The sequence below is a fragment of the Corythoichthys intestinalis genome, chromosome 13 (assembly GCF_030265065.1).
Source record: "Corythoichthys intestinalis isolate RoL2023-P3 chromosome 13, ASM3026506v1, whole genome shotgun sequence".
Taxonomy (NCBI): domain Eukaryota; kingdom Metazoa; phylum Chordata; class Actinopteri; order Syngnathiformes; family Syngnathidae; genus Corythoichthys; species Corythoichthys intestinalis.
This window is the reverse complement of record NC_080407.1, coordinates 6,546,739-6,571,087: the sequence shown is the minus strand read 5'-3', so window position 1 is coordinate 6,571,087 and position 24,349 is coordinate 6,546,739. Positions and strand designations below refer to the sequence as shown.

At 38.1% G+C, this 24,349-nt stretch overlaps 1 protein-coding gene across 1 annotated transcript in view; it reads right to left on the bottom strand.

The window, feature by feature from the left end:
• LOC130928165 (copine-8) overlaps nucleotides 1–24,349 on the bottom strand; it is an 86,738-nt gene that overhangs the window by 2,806 nt on the left and 59,583 nt on the right. The window contains exons 10-19 of the mRNA XM_057854422.1: nucleotides 23,311–23,352; nucleotides 22,957–23,032; nucleotides 22,708–22,761; nucleotides 22,560–22,621; nucleotides 15,458–15,504; nucleotides 15,211–15,392; nucleotides 11,042–11,169; nucleotides 8,050–8,152; nucleotides 2,128–2,185; nucleotides 1,979–2,052 (exon numbers count right to left, since the gene is read on the bottom strand). Of these exons, the coding sequence (XP_057710405.1) occupies nucleotides 1,979–2,052; nucleotides 2,128–2,185; nucleotides 8,050–8,152; nucleotides 11,042–11,169; nucleotides 15,211–15,392; nucleotides 15,458–15,504; nucleotides 22,560–22,621; nucleotides 22,708–22,761; nucleotides 22,957–23,032; nucleotides 23,311–23,352 (826 nt within the window). The remainder of the gene's footprint in view (nucleotides 1–1,978; nucleotides 2,053–2,127; nucleotides 2,186–8,049; nucleotides 8,153–11,041; nucleotides 11,170–15,210; nucleotides 15,393–15,457; nucleotides 15,505–22,559; nucleotides 22,622–22,707; nucleotides 22,762–22,956; nucleotides 23,033–23,310; nucleotides 23,353–24,349) is intronic.

The window sequence follows — 24,349 nt, the reverse complement described above, 5'->3', positions numbered from 1 at the left end:
TTAATAAAAAAAAACAAAAATTACCGCCGTTAACGCGATAAATTTGATAGCCCTACTTTCAGCCAAAACTAAAGACTCTGGATGAGTGTAAGACATTTTGTCTGTAACGTTAAATACCATTACAAAACGATTTAACAAAAACTATTTAAAAAAAAAAATATATATATATATATATATATATATATATATATATATATTAGGGGTATCAAACGATTAAAATTTTTAATCGAGTTAATTACAGCTTTAAAATTAATTAATCGTAATTAATCGCAATTCAAACCATCTCTAAAGTATGCTATATTTTTCTGCAAATTATTGTTGGAATGGAAAGATAAGACACAAGACGGATATATACATACAACATACTGTACATAAGTGCTGTATTTGTTTATTATAACAATAAATCCACAAATGGCATTATTAACATTCTTTCTGTTTAAGTGATCCATGGATAGTAAGACTTGTAGTTCATAAAAGATAAACGTTATAGTTACAAGTTATAGTAATTTTATATGAAAACCCCTCTTCATATTTTCGTTTTAATAAAATTTGTACAATTTTCAGTCAAAAGTAGAGTTAACATAATAATAGGAAAAATAAAAATAACAATAATAAGAATTGAGTGACCAAACTCTGAGTAATGCCAGTTCACTTTGCATTGTTGTTTAGCTGTGTGAGAATAGGGCCTCATTACTACAGACTGAAGTGCTTTTCTTTTTGTGAACATTATTTTTTTTGAGAGATAGCAATATTATTTTTGTGGTGCTTTCACTAATTGATACTTCTGTTTGTTGTGAAGGAGTTGCAGAAGCGTATGCCAATAAACGGCGCAGCCCAAAGAACGCCTGTGTCCACTCGCCTTTATAACAGATATATCTCTGAGCATATCTTACCCAAAATACAACAAGAGACACATAATTGCCACTAAAAGAAAGCAAACTTACCAAAATATGTGTGGAGCACAAAGCAACAGCATAAATGTCTCACAACTACTGATTCTCCCACTATTAGAAGGAATAACATTAGTATGGAACGGCGCTGCGCTGCCCCCAAGCGGCCGGTGGCATTCCCTTCACTCTTAATGTCCATAAACGGCCTCATTGAAATCTGTTTGAGGCAATGCGAGAGCGGCTCATTCAGTGCATGCGTTAATTGCGTCAAATATTTTAACGTGATTAAAAAATTAATCAACACCCGTTAACGCGATAATTTTGACAGCCCTAATATATATATATATATATATATTAAAAAAAGGCATGTCCGATATTTTTTTGCCGATTCCGATACTTTGAAAATGACGTGATCGGACCCGATCATCTTTAGTCGTAACCTCAAATTCCCTCCAAAATGCTTACTCAATAGATTTCAGGTCAGGTGATTGACTTTGCCATTGTGTCACATTCCAATTATTACCTTAAAAAACTGCTTCGGCTTTGTTGTACAACATTCTATTGAGGCATTTTACAAAAAAATGCTGACTTCGCCATTGCGTAATGTGCACTGTTTAGTTGCTTTTGTAAGACCGTACAAAGCATTTTAGAATTCAACATGAGACTTTGTGGAATCAGCCTTGTACAGTAACTAACTCGCAACCCTCCCTTGATCTAGACGCTTATGCTAAATGAAGACGGAGCTCCTAGAGTGTTTAATTCACTTAATGAGCCGCTGTCGCCCACAATCACAAAGATCACAAGGGAGAGGCATTTATACATGAAGCCCGACGCCACGAGATGCCAAACTCGCCATGTCACGGTGCCCTATTAGTTTGCCGATAATGAGAAGCGGGAGGCAGAAGTGCCGTTGTCTTCCGAGCGGCTGAAACTTTATTTTCCCTGCGTAGAAGTCCTCCGCATGTGTGGATTTCAGCTCGTTAGGACGACAACTAACAAGGGTACCTGCTCTCGCCCACCCGGGCCACGTGGCGGCACCGTAAAGGTCGCTGTGGGGCTTTTTAGACTTAATTATTACTAGAACATACCTGAACAATATCCCTTTCTGCGGATCTTCCTCTGGATGAAATGCGGACCTCATCACCATCTAATTCAACCATAGCTGGTGACCACAAACAACAACAGCAACAAAAAAATGTGAGGGCGGTCAATCAATCGGTGTAAACGCGTTCCTTACCATCAAACTCGGCAGGTCCAACCCCCACGATGATGATTGACATGGGCAGACAGGAAGCCTGTCGGGAGGCATCAAAGGAGGAAAAATTCAGAATTTAAAATATATTTCACTTCAGAACCAAGTAACGCGCATTGACTTCCAGCTTTTCGGTAAAATAAAATGTATATAATAGAGATGTCCCGAATCGATCGATCACGTCATTTTCAAAGTATCGGAATCGGCAAAAAAATATCGGCCATGCCTTTTTTTAATATATATACTATATATGAATTAAATCATTTTCTAATTGTATTTAACGTTACAGACATAATATGTGATACACTCATCCAGAGTCTTTAGTTTAGGCTGAAGGTAGGGTTACCCAAAATATAAATCAATTTATTAAAAAATGTGACAGGTTAAAATATTTAATGCAATTAATCTATGCGCTGCACGACCATCTCACTCATTGTCGCCCTCAATCTTTAATGGCACCGTTTTGCCTCTAAAGAGAGATAAAAGGCAGCGCTAACTGAGTAGAGTGAATTTTGGCAGCCTTTGGAGCCTTTTTTTAATTGGCTAAAGCCTTGCAAACCCTTTCCCTATGATTAGAAATATCATGGGAAGCAATGTGGGGAAGCTAGGTGGCAATAAATCTTTGTCTTAACACCTTAAGTTATTTCCCAACGCAGAGAAGATATAGCAATTGGTAGCACGACGCACAGTCATGGTTCCACTTCCCATCATGCATTTGGGATGGCCACAGTATCATTTACTGAAAGCTCAACAAATACACTAGATGGCAATATTTAGTCACAATATACAAAGTCACAAGTCTTTATCTGTGGATCCCACTCACAGAAAGAACGTTAATATTGTAAATGCCATCTTGAGGATTTATTGTCATAATAAACAAATACTGTACTTATGTACTGTATGTTGAATGTATTTATTCGTCCGAGTTTTATCCATTTTTTTCTTAATGCATTGCCAAAATGATCGGGAAAAATTATCGGGAATGATTGGAATTGAATCGGGAGCAAAAAAAAAAAAAAAAGCAATCGGATCGGGAAATATCGGGATCGGCAGATACTCAAACAAACGATCGGGATCGGATCGGGAGCAAAAAAACATGATCGGAACAACCCTAGTATATAACATTTCTGTAGCATTTGATAAAATATCGAAGAATGACAAATAGGGCCATTGGAATTGAATGGGGAATTTTGACCATTAGAAATCAATGGTGGGTATCTGGATAATTTTGGTTGAACCATATGTTTTGGGTAAAAACTAGGGGTGTAACGGTACACAAAAATCTCGGTTCGGTACGTACCTCGGTTTTGAGGTCACGGTTCGGTTCATTTTCGGTACAGTAAGAAAACAAAATGCAAAATATAAATCTGGTAGTTGTTTATTACACATTTTTGTGCTTTCAACAATCGGAACATTAGCCTATACAAAGCTGGGATTCTGCTCAAAAAAGTAGCGGGTATTTCAAGCTAATAATCCTACAAAAATTTGCCTTTCACACCCCGCGTATTGGTCAGTTTTCTTTCTGAAAGAAAGAAACAAGAAGTCCTGTGCTAAAGAGAAATGCCATCCCAATGACAAAGATTTTAACATGTATTTTACAAATTAAATGCCTCAATGAATCATTTTATTTTTATTATGAACAGTTTTCAAAAGCTTTTTTGGTGGATTTTGTCAAATTAAAGCGCCATACAGAAATTAATGAATGTAATTGTGTAAGCAGGATCTGTGTATTATTCTTATAATTGAATTACAGGTGTTTTAGCTCATTTCAATTTATTTTATTTAAATGGGCTATTATTTATTATATGATGTGTTTATATTTTACAAATGTGATGTAGTATTCCTTTATATTGTATATCTTATGTTGTATAACTTTAGTTCCTATGTGAATATTAGTTCCGACTAGGGGTGCGGATCTCCATTACTGTGGCAATTAGATATGCATCTAGATGCCCTGCCAGCGATACGATATAATTTGCGGTACACTGAATCCCTGCCCGATACGATACTTGCGATTAATCCATGTTTTCGATATGATTCATCCTCCATTTGATATGATACAATACAACCTGTTCCCGATACGATGTGATGCACTTCGATAAAGTGCGATACATCTGTTTGTGATGCTTTTTGATAAATTATTTCAATCAAACGCGATTCAGTGTGAAGCAAAAAGGATATCGTATTTTATCTACAAAGCAAGCAAACAAACAAAAAATAATATGGCAATTAAGGATGTTACAAAAGGCTTTGGTTTATTAATATAAGAGTAGGGCTGCAGCTATCGAATATTTTAGTAGTCCATTAATCGATGGACTAGTTAGTTCGAATAATCGAGTAATCGGATAAGGAAAATGAAAAATTAAAATACCTGAGCTGTGCCTCACACAGTATAAATTTATTTTTAAAAATGAGGATCTATGTAAAACAAAAGAACAATTGGCTAACTTACATAGAAAAAGTCCCACAAAAAACGACCAAATATACCTATAAACTAGGGCTGTCAAACGATTAAAATTTTTAATCGAGTTAATTACAGCTTAAAAATTAATTAATCGTAATTAATCGTAATTAATCGCAATTCAAACCATCTATAAAATATGCCATATTTTTCTGTAAATCATATATATATTCTGTAAAATAAATTGTTGGAATGGAAAGATAAGACACAAGATGGATATATACATTCAACATACGGTACATAAGGACTATAGTGGGCATTTCACTCTACTGTCATTTAAATCTGTCTATGCTGTCCTCACTCCGAATCGTCTACTTTTTCCAAAGCTAGACAGCTAGTGAACGACGCCTTAATAATCAGACTTCTTCCTTTTTCATCTGATTTATTAATAAAATGGCCTCAAACCATTTCCCTCTTTAGACCGTCGTAAAACTACCAACAACAAAAAATACACAAGCATTGCATTAGCAACAATGTTAGCTTAGCACGCTATACAGGTTCACTAAACATAAACAAAAAGCGTCTCATACAAAAAATATAACATTTCGCTTATGTACATTCTTTACAACAACCATACTTACGGACAAATCTTGTCCAAGGATCATATAAGCACAACATTACAACGTAGGCGTCAGCCTGAGACGTCGTGCAGCCATATTGAACTGGCAAGAAAACAAACCATGTCGCAGAGCGACCACAAGAGTTTGCTTTTAGACAGCACAAAAAGCCTTGCTGTAAAACTTATCAAAAGGCAGAAAACTGTCTGAGCGGGACATGTGCGTTAATTGCGTCAAATATTTTAACGTAATTAAAAAAAAGTAATTACCATGCGTTAACGCGATAATTTTGACAGCTCTACTATAAACTAAATTATGCATGCATTAAAAAACATTAGGTCAAAGAAAAACTGAGCTTACGTTGGTCTTAACAGGGAGCAGTTGGATTCAGCCATGTGAAAATAGGCAGATCAGAGGGCAGTGTATCCACTCTAATCAATAAAACTAAATGCAAACACTTTAGAAATAAACCATTACAACGCAACTTTAATTAAATGAATACTCGAAGCAATAAAATTAAATTTGAATATTTTTTTCTTAAAGTAACACTTTGCAATGTCTACATACCTGTCTGCCAGACAAAACCTAATATGAAATACACACAACGGCAGCGGCATCTGCTGTAAACTGACCACTCTCACTCTTTTTCACTTTGTCACTTTTGTGCCTCTTAGCGTCCTGAAGATTTTGATGCATAAATGATGTGATTTGGACAAAAACTGTAGGACAAGTAGCGTTTTGAAGTGTCGCTTTTTTTTTGCTTAAAAAAAAAAAAAAAAATTGTTTTAGGGGCAAGCGGAAAATTTTGCAACGTCGAAGTTAAGAGAGACTGCATCACGGGAGAATTCTTTAGTGTTCGAACGCTGCCGGTGGGTCAAACCGCGTAGAGTGTGTGGAGAAATGCGTTGACCTGAGGCTACAGCACGGTAGATGATCTTATTTTTTGTTGCTCCAACATAAAGGTCACTTATCAGGCTCTGCCACCCTCTGCGCTCAGCCGTGCTTTTTTCCTTTCCAGACTTTTATTTATTTATTTTTGGACATTATAAAAAAATCTCTTGCATCAGGCCTGTGTTTACATGGCAAATAACTACATCGCATATCAAGTACAAGCACATCAAATAATTACGTCGCTTCCCACAATACTCTGCACTGTGATGGAAAAGCGAATGCATATGAACCCCGTTTCTGGTGTCCTTTTACAACTGTTATACTACATTACAGCTGCATCACAAAGGAAAGTATGTTTTATCCGTCATTTGGTTGTATTGCGTTCACTTTACACAAATCCGAGCAATGGATTAAAAAAACAAGGGATAAAACAGAGAGCAGGCTCTCTGTATTGTGCATTTGCTAGTGCACGCACATGAACGCCGTGGCCCGCATGTTTTTTTTAATATTAAACTTTCCCAGCGTTATTTCCTTGTGTAAATGCTTTTATAATGATCATAAAAATATGTAGACTATTTAAACATTAAGAAAACTTGCGTTTTTTTTCTGCCAACTGAGAATTCGTTACGACTTATTTATGCACACAAAGGCAACAGAAATGTGATCCTTTTGAATCTTCTCTTGTGTGTCTGCAAAACCCAAGGTTTTTTTTTTTATATTAAACTTTCCCAGCGTTATTTCATTGTGTAAATGCTTTTATAATGATCATAAAAATATGTAGACTATTTAAACATTAAGAAAACGTGCGTTTTTTTTTCTGCCAACTGAGAATTCGTTACGAAGGACACTTTTATTTATGCGCACAAAGGCAACAGAAATGTGATCCTTTTGAATCTTTTCCTCTGTGTGTCTGCAAAACCCAAGGTTTTTTTTTTTTTATATTAAACTTTCCCAGCGTTATTTCGTTGTGTAAATGCTTTTATAATGATCATAACAATATGTAGACTATTTAAACATTAAGAAAACTTTTTTTCTGCCAACTCGAAGAAATGAAAATAAATTGCTGATGCTGCGTTTTTTTTCCGCGTCACCCCCCCCCCCCAAAAAAAAAAAAAAAATTCAGGTTTTTCGGGCTGGGCCTGCAAATCTAGTTAATTAATTAATTGGGTTAATTGGGTCGGGCCTCAATACCAGCGGGTCGTGTCGGGTCGGGCTGGATTTTTTAGGCCCGATCTAACCTCTATTGCACACATATAGTGGGCTAGGCCTACATTTGACTTTTGTTCTACATTGCAATTTAGTTGATGTTTTGTTTGCAACTGAACTGATCCCTGGATTGATATTGCGATAAAGATGCTGCTGCACTACAATATTTTCTTTGTCGTTTTCTTTAATATTTACTTGAATATTTTTATTGATGGGTCGTTGTGACTAAAATACAGTGACTGTTATTACTGATTTTGCACAGGAGTTCAGATGTTGCACTGTGTGAAAGGCTGCTACTGTGTGTAAAAAAAAAAAAGAGAAAGCCCTGGTCTCATTCGAAGCACTAATTAAATGGTGTGATCTGTTTTTTTTTTTTTTAATATATATATATATATATATATATATATATATATATATATATATATATATATATATATCTGAAAGTATTTTCATTTGACTTCAACCAGGAGTGACACAAGAGCCAATAAAAAGTTGTTTAATGTCTGACCGCTTGTGTTGCCTCATGATTCACGAAAAATATGCTTTGCTTTAGAATTTTAATGCATCCCAGGCTTTAATGCATCGCGATGCATTCCCGAATCGAACCGAATCGTGACCCTCTGAATCGAATCGAATCGTGGCCCTCCGAATCATAATCAAATCGAATCGTGAGGGCAGTGCCGATGCACAGCTCTAGCTGCCACAAACAATTATTTTTATTGCCGATGAATTTTTTAGATAAATCGCGTTTTTGCCGTTTTTATTGTTGAACTTATCAGAAAAATGTCTTACGTTGACAATAGACTCCTTGGTCTGGGCCATGTCTGAGATGACGCCGTCCGTGATGATGAGGAGAACAAAGTACTGCGACCCATCCTTCACTGATGCCGCATACCTACGTCAAACACATTTTCCAAATCAAAATGTGGCCTTGACAAGAAAAGTATCTGAAGGAGGTTCTTTTGCAACACTTCACGTTACAGTACCGTACCTTTTCATTTCATTATCAGCTCGTTTGCTATACATTCATATAAAACCACTGGAGCTTCCATTGAATTACTGCTAGTGTCATCATTCCCCCGCAGCTTTCTTTTTCACAATTTCATACTTCAAAATGCAAAGTAAACCTAATTATTCGCTTTTTCTCATCTCCATGATTGCCTGTCTTCCCCGCAGCAAAACTGATGCTCTCAACACAAACAAACGTGCAATCAAAAGGTCCTTCTGGATATGAGTGAGGTTTTTTTCCCCTCCATTTCTCACTCACAAGCAAAAAGATTACAGAAAACCTGAGAACATGTTAGGAAAAGTACTCAGAACTTTTGTGCAGTACCTTTTATCGATATGACAATATGCCTACAGTGTTGGCCAAAAGTATTGGCACCCCTGCAATTCTGTCAGCTAATGCTCAATTTCTCCCAGAAAATGATTGCAATTACAAAAGCTTCGGTAGTAATATGTTCATGTTTTTTTTTGCTTGCAATGAAAAAAACACAAAAGAGAATGCAAAAAAAATTAAATCATTATCATTTTACACAAAACTCCAAAAATGGGCCGGACAAAAGTATTGGCACCCTTTGAAAAATCATGTGAATCTTCTCTAATTTATGTAATTAACAGCACCTGTTACTTACCTGTGCCACAGAACAGGTGGTGGCAATAACTACCGTAATTTACCGAATATAACGCGCACTTTTTTTCCCCAAAATCAACTTGTAAAATCATGGTGCGCATTATAAACGGGTACATGGATGTAGACAGAAATATATTAGGGCTGTCAAACGATTAAAATTTTTAATCGAGTTAATTACAGCTTAAAAATTAATTAATCGTAATTAATTGCAATTAATCGCAATTCAAACCATCTATAAAATATGCCATATTTTTCTGTAAATTATTGTTGGAATGGAAAGATAAGACACAAGATGGATATTCAACATACGGTACAAAAGAACTGTATTTGTTTATTATAACAAAAAATCAACAAGATGGCATTAACATTATTAACATTCTGTTAAAGCGATCCATGGATAGAAAGACTTGTAGTTCTTAAAAGATTAATGTTAGTACAATGGTAATGGTAATGGTGTTAAGTTATAGAAATTTTATATTGAAACCCCTCTTAATGTTTTCGTTCTAATAAAATTTGTAAAATTTTCAATCAAAAAATAAACTAGAAGCCCGCCATTGTTGGTGTCAATAATTACTTACATAATGCTCATGGGTGCTGAAGCCTATAAAATAAGTCGCACCCAAGCACCAGCAGAGGGCGGCAAAACTCCATCAAACACAATTAACAAGTGGGCATTTCACTGTACTGTCATTTAAATCTGTCTGAGCGGGGCATGTGCGTTAATTGCGTCAAATATTTTAACGTGATTAATTTAAAAAATTAATTACCGCCGGTTAACGCGATCATTTTGACAGCCCTTAAAAAAAAAATATATATATATATATATATATATATAAACTGATTTGTTTTTACTGACACGGCCACGTTGTGTTGAAGAAACGTATGCGGCGACCTGTTGCTGACCGTTACGGTACGTGACGTCACCATTTTGTTTCGGTAATACTTCACTCTAATCGGCCGAATGATTTCGTCTGTGTTGAATTCTGCTTTTTTCATTCTTCATAAAGCACAGAATTTAGTTTCTTGAACTCATTTGAGTCAACGTTTATTGCAGCTCCGCAACTCGGACCATAACAAACGTAAGCACACAGACTTCCTGTGTCCGTCAACTATATCTGTCCCTCGGGAAACTCAAACCCAAATAACAATAGTTCCTATTGTTACTGTCGTGTTGACAGCGATGAGCTCTAACGGATTTCCGACTTACGTCACTTTCATTTTACCGTATCACTCCATGGAAGAAACATTTATTCATCATGATGAAACGAGCAAGTTATACAGCAGCCTTTAAAAGAAAAGTCACATCTGTTTTGTTTTCTCCTAGAATTTGCTAAGTTGGAGAAGTTGTCAAATCCTATTATTACCGAAAATATTGTCAGTTTATGGTATTGTTTTGAACTATCAATGTGCTATGCTTGTGCTGTGTTCACCAGTCAGTAAAATGACATTTCTGTATCTGTACACGAGCTCTGTTTTCTTGTATTCTTCTATTTATTGGTGCTAAAATTAGGGTGCGCGATATAAACGGGTACAATAATTTCCCCTAGATTTTACAAGTAAATTTGGGGTGCGCATTATACACGGGTTCGCCTTATATTCGGGAAATTATGGTAAATCACACTTGCAGCCAGTTAAAATGGATTAAAGTTGACTGAACCTCTGTCCTGTGTCCCTGTGTGTACCACATTGAGCACGGATAAAAGAAAGAAGACCAAAGAACTGTCTGAGGAATTGAGAAGCAAAATTGTGAGGAAGCATGGGAAATTTCAAGGCTACAAGTCCATCTCCAAAGACCTGAATGTTCCTGTGTCTACCGTGTGCAGTGTCATCAAAAAGTGTAAAGCCCACAGCACTGTGGCTGAAGTCCCTAGATGTGGAAAGAAAAGAAAAATTAACGAGACAGTTCAACAAAAGATTGTGCGGTGGTGGATGAAGAACAGGGGGACCCTCTGATGAAGGCGGAAGTGCTCGCCGAAACATGTCAGGTAAAGAAACCACCAACTATGGCCTGTGATAAAAGAAAAGGTTTGACGAGGATAATGATTTTTTTTTCTTTCTCTTTTATGTTTTTTCATTGCAAGCAAAATAAATGAAGATATTACTACCAAAGCATTTGTAATTGCGATCATTTTCTGGGAGAAATTGACCTACCTGGCGACATGGTTAACCACGGGGGAGAAGTTGGTGGGTCCATACAGTTGGACTGATTTCAGGCTCTGGTAGTAGGCTTCCATGACACCATCTATTCCTGTGCAGTAAGGATTCTGAGGGTTCCCATTCTATTTAAAGGAAGTGGAGAAGATGAAGTGTTAGACCCGAAACAAGTACGTAGAGACCCGACCCCGGATTAAGTGGGAGATAATGGATGAAAACGATTACGGTATTTTTCGCACTACAAGTCGCACCTGAGTATGAGTCGCACCAGCCATAAAATGCCCAACGAAGAGAAAAAAAACATACTGTATACAAGTCGCAACGGAGTATAAGTCGCATTATGGGGGAAATTTACTTGATAAAAATCACATAGAACAGACTTGTCATCTTAAAAGGCAATTTAATATAAAAATACAATAGAGAACAACATGCTGAATAAGTGTACAGTGTACAGTGCATGAACAACGAAATGCGAATATACTGTCCTCACCGGGACGCTACGGCTAGGTCCTGGCTATTCAGCGAGCTAAACTCCCAAATGACGATGCTGGACGTCCGTATAATTTGCTGAATCAATTTCGTCCTCGATACCAAACAGGTTTGTATCGACGTAAATAAATGATAATTAGGTGCTTTTACAGCAATGACATGACACAAACGGTTAGCATGCGTTCGCTAGCATTAGCGCATCGTTCAAACAACAACACAACTGGCTCTTAAGTGTCCGATCGCGGGTGGAAAACACACAACAACAACAACAGAAAAGATGATACACACAGGTGTTGCCTCTGTAGAGATAGTTTACAAGCACAAACAATGAACGTAGGTTCGCAGTAGAGATGTCCCGATCGATCGGGTCCGATCACGTCATTTTCAAAGTATCGGAATAATTTATATATATATATATATATATTTTGTTTTATTAAATCGTTTTCTAATTGTATGTAACGTTACGGACAAAATGTCTTACACTCATCCAGAGTCTATAGTTCAAATTTATCGAGTTAACGGCTATAATAATATTTAAATATTAAACGCAATGAACACATGCGCTGCACTACCCACTCACGCAATTTCGCGTTCAATCTATAATGGCCCCATCTTACGTATTCATAGAATTACAAGGCAACATAAAAGGAGTAGAGAGAATTTTGGCAGCCTTTGAAGCCTTTTTTTAACCCTTTAAGGTCTGGGCCTATTTTGTCTGATTTTGCATGCCTTTGAAGTTGCCTTTATATTTCAAAGAAAGAATTGTTTACGATGGCCTGGTTTGGTCCCTTTTTTTGTGACACCTTGAACTTCATGTCCAAACTGTTGTTTCCGTCACTGACCAATTATAAATCATCATTTTGGGCCAAAAAAGACCAAAAATTCCACAATCGTTTTGTCAAAATTTTTAATTTTGATGTCCAATTGACAACCAAACATGCGTAACGAACCGTTTTGAAACTTTGTAATATTTATTCAACATGTTAGGATGAACATTCAACCAAAAAAATTTAGAATAAATAGTCTTATATTTGACAATTCAACATAAACAACAGGTATAGCATAGGCGTTTTTTGCCTTTATACATGCTCTAGTCAAAACAGGTTATATACAGCAGACCGAACAGTGAAAAAATATATACCATCTAACACAAAAAGTGTTTAGAGGCCATCTCTTTATGAGTTTAGGTATTGCGGCCCATCACCTGATGAAAACTATGTACACACAATCAAGCTTCTTGAACACACATTTATATACACAAATTGAGAAGACTGATTGTGGGAAAAAATTTATATATATATAACATTGGGGGGGAAAAAGTATTTTCAAAAATATTTACAATAAACAAGTTAAATTTTTTTCAGGCATGCCACTCCGAAAAGCAGTTTCGTCCTGGAATTCGAAACAGGGCGACATCACACAGCCCACACTTCCATGGGGTGTTGGTCCTCTTTCCACCCTTCCATTTTCATTTCACTTTACTTTCATTGTCACTATAAATGTACATGAAAAAAAGTCAGTATTTATGAAAATAATAAAGTATAAAATAAAAATATATACAGCAATAAATAATAATGGAAATCTATATGTATGACATTAGAAAGAATACCATAGCTGAATATGTGCTACATCCCTAATCTTCATATAGAAAGAAGATCACCACAATTATGAATTCCTGCCTTGGATACACACAGTTCACGTACGACTTTGATCTGATATGCACATTTTATTATTATATACACAAACACAAACTTATATCGCATCAAAATTAACTTTGTCATGCAATATCAAAAGAAAATTTCAAAAGAAACTTTTTCCAGCCTAAAAAAAAAAAAGTGAGTTTGCTTACCTCTGCTAGTCGATGGCGTCACCCACGTGTTCAAATACGTCACTATCTTCACTCGAGGACTCTTCCGAAGAAGACGATGATGACGAATTTGGACCATCCTCTTCCTCAAGTTGATCAAATAGCACAATTGCTTGCGCTAAATTTAGTTTTCTGTTCATTCTCAAAGTCACACAAAGTCGCTGCTCGATCCAAACGGCCGTCGGCTCGCCACCTCGCTGCTTCAGAACACTCCTCCCTCTCGTTCGGTGGAACCTCGCATGGCAGTTATATTTATTTAAAAAACGCATTTTGTGCTTCCACTGTGACTTCGAAAGGGTTCGTTTGATTTGTGGTTTTTTCATGGAGCTTCCGTTTTGAAAAAGGACAAGAAATGATGGAAATATAGACACAAACAAATGATCCATGCAGCGTTTTAATGTTTTTTTGAGAGGACAATAAAATTATAAAACTTAAATGACAATATCTCACGTTTTAATTGGTCGATTGACTTCAAATAATAACGAGAGTAAACCGCAACTTCCGCACTTTAAAACGAGACCAACCAAAGGCATGTGGGTGACGTATTTAAAACGTGAGGGCGCTTCAAAGACGACGTGCGCTGAGGACGCGCCGGCGCGTCCTTCGACTCTCAAGGGTTAAATTGGCTAAAGCCTTACAATCCCTCTCTCAACCATTAGAAATACTAAGGCAAGCAATGTGGGGAAGAAAGGTAGTAGTTGATCTTTTTCTTACCACCCTATGTTATTTCCCAACGCAGAGAAGATATATCAATTGGTACCACGACGCACAGTCATGGTTGCACTTCCCATCATGCATTTGGGCAGAAGTTAAATGGCAGCAGTATCATTTACTGAAAGCTCAACAAATACACTAGATGGCAATATTTAGTCACAATATACAAAGTCACATTTATCCTTTAAGAATTACGAGTCTCTCTATCAGTGGATCCCTCTCACAGAAATAATGTAAATAATGTAAATGCCATCTTGAGGATTTATTGTCATAAAAAACAAATACAGTACTTATGTAGTGTATGTTGAATGTATATATTCGTCCGAGTTTTATTCATTTTTTTCTTAATGCATTGCCAAAATGTATATGATCGGGAAAAATTATCGGGAATGATTGGAATCGGGAGCAAAAAAAAAAAGCAATCGGATCGGGAAATATCGGGATCGGCAGATACTCAAACTAAAACGATCGGGATCGGACCAGGAGCAAAAAACATGATCGGAACAACCCTAGTTCGCAGCCGTGTTTCTCTCTCGCTAACTCGCCCACGCAGAGCTACGTAGCTGTCGGTCTTCTTCTGGCATGTGAGCTCTCTTCTTCACGTAAAGTGCAAGTGCGCCCCCACGTGGACGTGAAAGCGCCACAAACTAAAAGCATGCATTTCAATATAAAAAAGTCAATAATACAACTGAACACACATTGCCAAAGGCAGAACGCGAACATGGCCATAGCTATTAATTATTCAGATAACAATAGCATAAAGAAAATGCTAACAAGTTTACCAAACCTTCAGTGTCACTTCAAAACACCAAAATAACATATGAAATGATATCATAATGTGTTAATAATTTTACACATAAGTCGCTCCTGAGTATAAGTTGCAACCCCAGCCAAACTATGAAAAAAACTGCGACTTATAGTCCGAAAAATACAGCATATCTCCGATTTTCTTTTGGTTATCGGTGCTAAATAAAAACTGGGAGAGAGGTTAACATCTTTCGACTTGAACGTTATGACTCTAGCGTAGCCTAAAGTAATGCGTTAGTACCCACCTTTGGTTAGTTCTCAACAAGTGTGTGACTTGATTTATCCTCACCAAAGCAAACTCGTGAGAGATCCGCCCATCGGGCGGCAGCTTGGCGCCGAAGCCGAGCGCGGGGAACATCTTGTCGCTGTCGTAGTCCTGAATGATCTCCCCGACCGCCTTAAGGGCCATGGCGTAGGTGTTCAGCTGATAGGGGCTCATGTAGTGGAGCGAAGTGGGCTGGGCGGGGTTACCTGTTCGCGAGAGGACGACACAATCATGCGTTTGCACATGATTTGGACATTTACTCAAAACTCACCATTTGAAGCTGTGAAGTCAATAGCCACTGTGAAGTTAATCTGCGTCCTTGAAAGAGAAAAGCGTGGACACAATTCATTTATCAACAATGGTCTCAATCCTTCTTTTCTCACCATGCAAATAAGTCTCTAACTGCCGATAATTAGAGCTAGCATACAAATAAAGGTTAATAAGAAAACTGGGATTTAGCATAGGTCTATCGCCTACGCCCGGATGTAGTGTGTCAAACCTCGACCCCCAACACCCACTGTTCGCCGTCACTCAATCTCATGTCATCTCGCGCTTGGAAGCAGCCGGCAGCTTGATCCTATTTGTCACCCCAGCGGGCCGTTAAGAAGTGGACGCTTTACAAGCTATCAGTCGTGGGGACTGGACAGTCATCGGTCCAGAGGGGGAAAGGAAAGATGGACCGTGATACTCAAACCTCTTATCTCTCTCTTATGTTATCACATGGCAAGCGACAGTACTCGACCAATGAGATGAGTGGGATTTCATATTGTCATTGTTCCTTCAGCTCTTTGGTCAAAAAGCATAAGACGGGGGTAAGCGTCTCCCTTCATATTCTTGTAAAGCATCATACCAGTATTCGTTCGTTCTACAAATAAAACAGTATTTTCATGTTTCATAATAACGCGGGACAAAACGCGTTCCTTGAAAGCTTCTAATTATGGGACAGTTCCGTTTTTCAAGGGACGGTTGGCAACACTACCAAGAAGGCAACAACACTCACTATGACAGAAGCCCTCCATACCAACGCTGGGCGTGACCACAAACGCTGCAATCTGAGGGAATATTTCTTCAACGAACAATGTTTTTATGACGATGACGAGACGATAATGAGCTAAAAATGTGTCTTGGGAGACTAAAACATCACGAATGGCAGTTTTCGTCTGACGAGACGAGAACGAGACGAAAATGCGGCATAGTTTTTGTCACTGTTCACAATGTGTGTGTGGTTGTGTCACTCATGTGATGTGCTGTGTCCCCCCAATTCATCCTCTCCAGTCTTCCCATTGCCTGTTTTAAGATACACACGCTAAGATTTGTCGTCTTTTCTTGGCAAGAAGAGAGAATATGCAATGTTGCTTTAGCCTTTAAAGGTCTGTGCTCGTAGCGTTAGCATAGCATTCACGTTCGCGTTAGCATCAGGCTATTGAAAACGGCGAGCGTCTTTTTAAACTCTGTGCTGAGTGATCATCACACAATGAATGTAACTCGTAGCGTTAGCATAGCATTCACATTCACATTAGTATCAGGCTATCGCTAACAGCCAGCGTCCTCTTAAACTCTCAACTTTTTTTACATACAGTTCGTGGTGTCCTAGTGGGCATGATATATTTTTTTAGGGCTGTCAAAATTATCACGTTAACGGGCGGTAATTAATTTTTTAAATGAATCACGTTAAAATATTTGATGCAATTAACGCACATGCCCCGCTCAGATTAAAATGACAGCAGTGTAATGTCCGCTTGTTACTTGTTACCTGTTTTTTGTTGTTTGGCGCCCTCTGCTGGCGCTTGGGTCCAAATGATTTTATGGGTTTGGGGAGTGAGCATGGTGTAATGACATCAAAAATGGCTACTAGTTTATTTTTTGATTGAAAATTTTACAAATTTTAATAAAACGAAAACATTAAGAAGGGTTTTTATATAAATTTTCTATAACTTGTACTAACATTTATCTTTTAAGAACTACAAGTTTTTCTATCCATGGATCGCTTTAAGAGAATGTGAATAATGTTAATAGCATTTGGTTGATTTATTGTTATAATAAACAAATACAGTACTTATGTACCGTATGTTGAATGTATATATCCGTCTTGTGTCTTATCTTTTCATTCCAACAATAATTTACAGAAAAATATGGCATATTTTATTGATGGTTTGAATTGCGATTAATTACGATTAATTAACTTTTAAACTGTAATTAACTTGATAACAAATCTTAATCGTTTGACAGCCCTAATTTTTTTTATTTTACAGACGAAAACATTTTAATGAAACGTCGACTAAAACTAGACAAAATTAGTCTTGAGTTTTAGTCAACAAAAACTAGACGAAGACAAACACATTTGAGATGACTAAAATATGACAAAGACTAATAAGTATTGTCGTCCAAAAGACTAAGACGAAAATTAAAAGGGCTACCAAAAACAACACTGCTACACAGAAAGCACAAAACGGTCAGTATAAAGGGCTAACACGCAAAAAGTCACAAACGAGACCACAAGAGCGCAGCAAGCTTAGAGAGGGAAGCGCAGATGCTGCCTAAACAGCAAGCGCCGAACTGTTAGCGTAAACGACTAGCAAGAGGCCGCAAATCAAAGCAAACCACGGTTAGCGTAAACAGCTCACACGCAATAGAGGCCAAAATTCAAAGGAAAGTGAGCGGTAGCCAGTCACGGTTAGCGTAAGGAGGAAACACGCGATAAAACATCAACAAATCAACGCCAAGTAAGAAGCAGCATTTCACAGATAGTGTAAATGGCGAACATGAAATAAGAGGTCACAAATGAGACCACAAGAGCGCGGCAAAGCTGAGAGAGAGTAGCACGGAAGCTGCCTTCGCAGCAAGCGCAGAACAGTTAGCCTGTACGGCTAACATTAGGGTGACCAAACGTTCTCATGGCATTTACTTTGTTTAATGCCATTGACGGGCATGTTTCTCCATTGAATTGATGCCAATGTACTTGGATTCCATTGACGCCTATGTAAGTCAATGCCATTGACAGCCATGGACGTCCAAAATTTTTCCCATTCATTTTCAATAGGGAAAAACACAAAATTTCACCAAATCAACAGAAAATGACCAGATATCAATGGGATGTGTTCCCCAAACTTCCTCGCTTCCATTGACACTTATAGAGGGTTCTGCCACTGACAGCCATGGATGTCTAAATTTCCCATTCATTTCTAATGCCATTTAATCATGTTTTGTCATTCTATTGATGCCATTGTACTTGGATTCCATTGGCGCCTATGTAAATTGATACCATTGATGTCCATGGACGTCCAAATTTTTTCCCATTCATTTTCAATGGGAATTTTTTTTCCCCCAAATCAACAGGAAATGACCAGATATCAATTGGACGTGTCCCCCAAACTTCCCCAATTCCATTGACGCTTATGAAGGGTGCCGCCATTGACGGCCATGGACGTCCAAATTTCCCATTCATTTCTAATGGCATTTAATCATGTTTTTTTTTTCATTTTATTGATGCCAATGTACTTGGATTCCATTGACACCTGTATAAGTTGATACCATTGACGTCAATGGACGTCCAATTTTTTCCCCATTCATTTTCAATGGCAAAAAAACAATATCCCCAAATCAACAGGAAATGGCCAGATATATATAGGACGTGTACCCCAAATGTCCCCGATTGCATTGACGCTTATGGAGGGTGATGCCATTGATGTCGATCGACGTCCAATTCTCCCAATCATTTCTAATGGTGTTTACTTTGTTTAATGCCATTGACTGGCATTATTGTCCATTCTATTGATAGACCTGAGTGGGGCTAAGATCTGTATCTCCACAGAGGAAAGACCCAGGTGTAGTTTCTCCCGAAATTGCAGTTTTTAGTTTATAAAAATTTTTGGTTGGCACACAGCCTACTGTGTGTATGTGTATTGACTGGACTACATTTCCATGGGTCTGCATAATATATACAGTATATTTTAGTCATTATTTATTTATTTTTTTTCAAACTGCATTTTTCCATCCAGAGTGCGTGGGCACACTTTAAATATTTTAAAGTGATACAGACATCTTTGAGTGAACTTCGAGTAAAATTCAAGTATCTTGAGGCCGGGCTGAGTGTCCTCTTTTTTGTAAATCAAAATATGTTCACCCAAGCTAACACGCAACAGAAGGCCACAGATTAAAGCCAAGTGGACGGCAGCAAACCGCGGTTAGCGTAAAAAGCTAACACCCAACATGAGGCTAAAAAACAAAGGACAGCGAGCGGCAGGTGAGGGTCCAACGCAAAACTGAGCACCCAACGGTGGTTACAATGCTTCCAGTGCAGATCAATGTTACCACCAGAGAGAAGAAAATAAACACTACCCGTTACTTGAAGACCTTCACATTACAGAGGATGTTTAAAAGCAACCGATAATAAAAGTGTGTTTATTAACTCATTGGCTACCATTGACGGCGATGAACCACTTTTGTCATAATTAGATATTTCACTCAAGAAAAGAATAAAGGCTTTGCACGCTCGGAACACCTGCGGCGCTCCTGGACGGGTAAGCCCGATTTCGGTTGCTAAGCAACAGCAGTCAGCAAAAGAGCCCGTTTCTAATAAGCAGCATTTACCTTGGCTGCGAAGCAATGTTGTCTTTAATTACAACTCACAATCCCGACTCCTGCCCGGTCACAATAGGCTTGCCACAAGTGCTTTTCCGAATAGGAGAAAAGCTTTTCAAAGGTTCACGGGGAGTCCACTTCCCTCCGTGTCAGCATGAATGCACAGAGTGGCCTAAAAGCAGCATCACAGGTTGCGTCCTGATGATATGCAAGCAGATGTTGCTGCTCGGAAAGCGTCCAAATGGCCGAAGGAGGATGAAAATGTCATATACGCATTGAGAAGTTTGACGGAAAATCTTCATTTTACTTGACAGCGAGCATCTGAGTCGCTTTTCAAATTGTAATTTCTTTGTTTTGTTCTGCCTCTGGATGTCATCTCCTTACAATGTGTTCAATACGGGCACGGTTCCTGCTTCTATTCTGGTTTCAATACTCAATTCATGAGGCAAAATAAGGCTAGACAATATCTGTCACCATGAGCGACAGCACAGCCATCAAAGACACGACTCGGAATGAAAGATACGGCCAACAAACTGTTCATTTTGATCTGAGAGCTCGTGAATAGAGGCTTCTTTGTGGGGAACCATGGGTGGTTCTAACGCTTTATCGGGCGCCGTAAAAAGAATGATGCGACTCCTCGAATCAGTCATTTATGCTAATGCAGTCAGCTGATCCTGCTGCTAATTAGGTCCAAATGAGCAATTAGCTGATTGGGTTGAAGCACTGCAAAGAGCTGCCAATCAGAGATGTGTAGACAGAATGGAATGTTAAAATAGACACAATGGGGACCTCAGGGCATAGCTTGAGTGATTTCAAAGTATTTCTGTATGCAAGCGTGGGTGTATTTGTGTGAAAAAGTCTGCAACCGGTCCAGTAGGTCTCAAACAGAGATACAACGCTCGGCATTTTGTTTTGAAAAAAATCAAAAAAAAAAAACATGTTCAACTGCTAATTACTAAGGAACAGAAAAAGGTGGAATCCAACTTTTTATTCTTGGTGAAAGAAGAGAGTCTATTCTTTCGTATCACAAAACAAAAATATCCTGCGAGTCTTGAAAAATAGAGAGCAGTCCCTCAACGCTCGACTGCGCGCGGTCATAACATCGGTAACATGTGCACAAGGTCACGTGAGCGTGTGTCGAAACACAATGCAAGAGTGCTCATGGGGGAAATGCACACTTCGGAGTGGGAGATGTGTGTGCTTGACTTTGGCTGGGTCATTTTGTTTCGCCTCGCACATGTAAATAGACACTATTCATGTGAGGGATGATTATTTTTGGCATAGTGCAGATGGCAGTTATTGACCATTGGCTGACAGAAGTTTAGAAAAAAGTCACAACTAAAAAAAAAAAAAAAGCAATAGCATAGATTTGCCCGTGTGCAAATTTTAATTTAATCGGCATTTACAGCCATCACCAGATAAGAATTGAGCTACACAATGAGAAAAAGATGCCAAGTAGTTTGATTAGGACCGACATTTACCGTAGCATTGAGCTTTCACAGTTAGCTAGAATGGTCTGTGATTGCTAGCAAAAGAAGGAAATTGATATCGAAAACATTACAACTTAAATAAAAATTCTACCGAAATACTGATTTTGATGAAAATCATCGATCTACCTGTTTAGAACTGGGATGTCCTCACATTTTGATGCAGCCCCAGTCAAAAATTAGGACAGCTGCCTGTGACTTCTGCAATTTGTATTTGTCTGGCGGGCTATACGGTGCTATCTCAAGTAGGGTTGTTCCGATCATGTTTTTTTGCTCCCGATCCGATCCCGAGGGTTTTAGTTTGAGTATCTGCCGATCCCGATATTTCCCGATCTGATTGCTTTTTTTTTTTGCTCCCGATTCAATTCCAATCATTCCCGATCATTTTTCCCGATCATATACATTTTGGCAATGCATTAAGAAAAAAATGAATAAAACTCGGACGAATATATACATTCAATATACAGTGCATAAGTACTGTATTTGTTTATTATGACAATAAATCCTCAAGATGGCATTTACATTATTAACATTCTTTCTGTGAGAGGGATCCACGGATAGAAAGACTTGTAATTCTTAAAGGATAAATGTGACTTTGTATATTGTGACTAAATATTGCCATTTAGTGTATTTGTTGAGCTTTCAGTAAATGATACTGTACCCATTTAACTGTTGTCCCCAAATGCATGATGGGAAGTGCAACCATGACTGTGCATAGTGGTACCAATTGATATATCTTCTCTGTGTTGGGAAATAACATAGGGTGTTAAGAAAATGATCAATTACTACCTTTCTTCCCCACATTGCTTCCCACGATATTTCTAATCGTAGGGAGGGGGAATGTAAGGCTTTAGCCAATTAAAAAAAGGCTCCAAAGGCTGCCAAAATTCACTCTAATCATTTTATGCTGCCTTTTAGCTCTATAAATAGGTAAAACGGCGCCATTACAGATTGAACGCGACAATGCGTGAGTGGTTCGTGCAGCACATGCGTTAAATGCGTTAAATAATTTAACATGATAAATTTTTTTAAAAAAATAAAAAATGACCGCCGTTAACGGGGTAAATTTGATAACCCTACCTTGAGCCTAAACTATAGACTCTGGATGAGTGAAAGATATTACATCTGTAATGTTAAATACAATTAGAAAACGATGTAATAAAAAAAAAAAAGTATATTAAAAAAAGACATGTCCGATATTTTTTTGCCGATTCCGATACTTTGATCGATTCTGATACTTTCAAAATGACGTGATCAGACCCGATCGGCATCTCTAGTTAAAACCCCTAGTGGATTTAGACCTACCCTCCCTTAATGTAGTCCAGGAAGGTGACTTCAATGTCCACAAGGAAGGATAGCAGCGTTACCTTGGGGAGAAAACGTCAGTCAATGATAAACTGATGGAAAAGCTTTTTTTTTCCCCATTTAAAAATAAAGAGGAAAAGTTGCTTACCGTCCCTGAATTCAAATATTTTTTCTTTTTCTCTTTCTTCTTTTGATTTACCACCTGAAACAAACAAAAAAAAGCATGTTCAACTCATTCACTGTATTGACAGTTACAAAGAATAATAGAAGACAATTGTTCCATGATAGCTTCATTGATTTATCATGTTCCTCATAGCGTGTAAAGCACATATTCATTGTTTTGAGAGTAAAATAACCCAACCTTATTTGAATAATTACCAAGAACGGATGCACTCACCTCGTAAACATTGAACTGACTCTGCCCTCGTGATAATTCTCTGTAACTGGTGCTGAACTCTCCAATAAAGTCGTGACTGCGGTGAGAAAAATGACTCAAACAAAACACTCGCAATAGTCATGAAGGGTCAATTTATAATCAGAGCGAGTGTAAAAGTAAATTGTAATCTAAATCTAAGCAGGAAGGGGCCCCGTAGATCAACATTAAGATGAATGATCCCATAATTCTTGAATCCAAATTCCCCTCCAATGTGTCATCAACTGCACTAACGGCTGAGACTGATGTGTGATTAAATATTTATTTGACTTCATTATGAACTTTTGAAGTAATCCTTCAAAATGGTGCAAGATTTACCCTCCGTCTCGGTCCCAGTCGTACACCTCGACCTTGATTGTTCTGTTCAAAAAAAGAAGATAATAAGGGTTCGGTTTCTCTCTTTTTGAAAGACATTTTTACGCGGATCCTGATGAAATTCGTTTCAGGCGCTCGGTTGCGAAAGGCAACCTCATTAAACCCCGCCGAAAGACAAAGCTATTTGTCTGCGGAGCGATAACCCTCATTAAAAAGAGAAAGATGTATCGCTATACGTCGTGCGACTCAATCTGATGGAGAAAATGCTAATTTCTTTTGTTGGCATCGCGCGGCTTATCTCCATCTCCAAACGGCCGCATCTGCCTCAGAATTCATCTGTTTCGGCGTGCCGTCGTGGCTTACGAGGATATACTGTACTCAGGAAGAATAGCCTGCCTGAGGCAGATATCGTGCATTATCTCCCAATATTTCAAATTGGAGTGTCGGTCATTGGAGGAAATAAACAAACAAGGATAAAGAGAAAGAATGAGCGCGGGAAGGGAGATACTTCTAATGAGGCGTGACTTTGTTCTTACTGTAACTACACTACAAAGCAGCTTTCTCCAAACAAATTACTTCTAATTTAAAAGAGCCAAACCCCGAGTTGTACTTATCCATCCTCCTCGTCTTTCAATAAAGGCGAGGAGCGGAAAACCCAAAGCGGCGCTAATGGCCCCCGGAGCTCGGCGGAGGCGGCCCGATGCGCATCATTACGGGGAAAGATATAATAAAGTTAAGGAGCAGGCACACGGATGAGACTTGCCTCTTGGAATGGATGAGTTTGGACCAAGTTTTTGTTATTACTTGCAACGTTTAGGTCGGGCTATGCAATCTGACACCAAAAAATTGATCATGATTTTAGTTTTTCACTAATAACTCGAGGTGTGTGAAATTTCCGATTCTTACATTTTTCGCGATTCGGCTGTGGAAGATTCGAGAACGATTCACAAACATCCAAATCCCGATTATTGAAATATGTCAAGTAAAGCGGAAGTAAAACACACTCAGCGCGCAGCGCGGTCTTCAGGACACAATTAGGAAC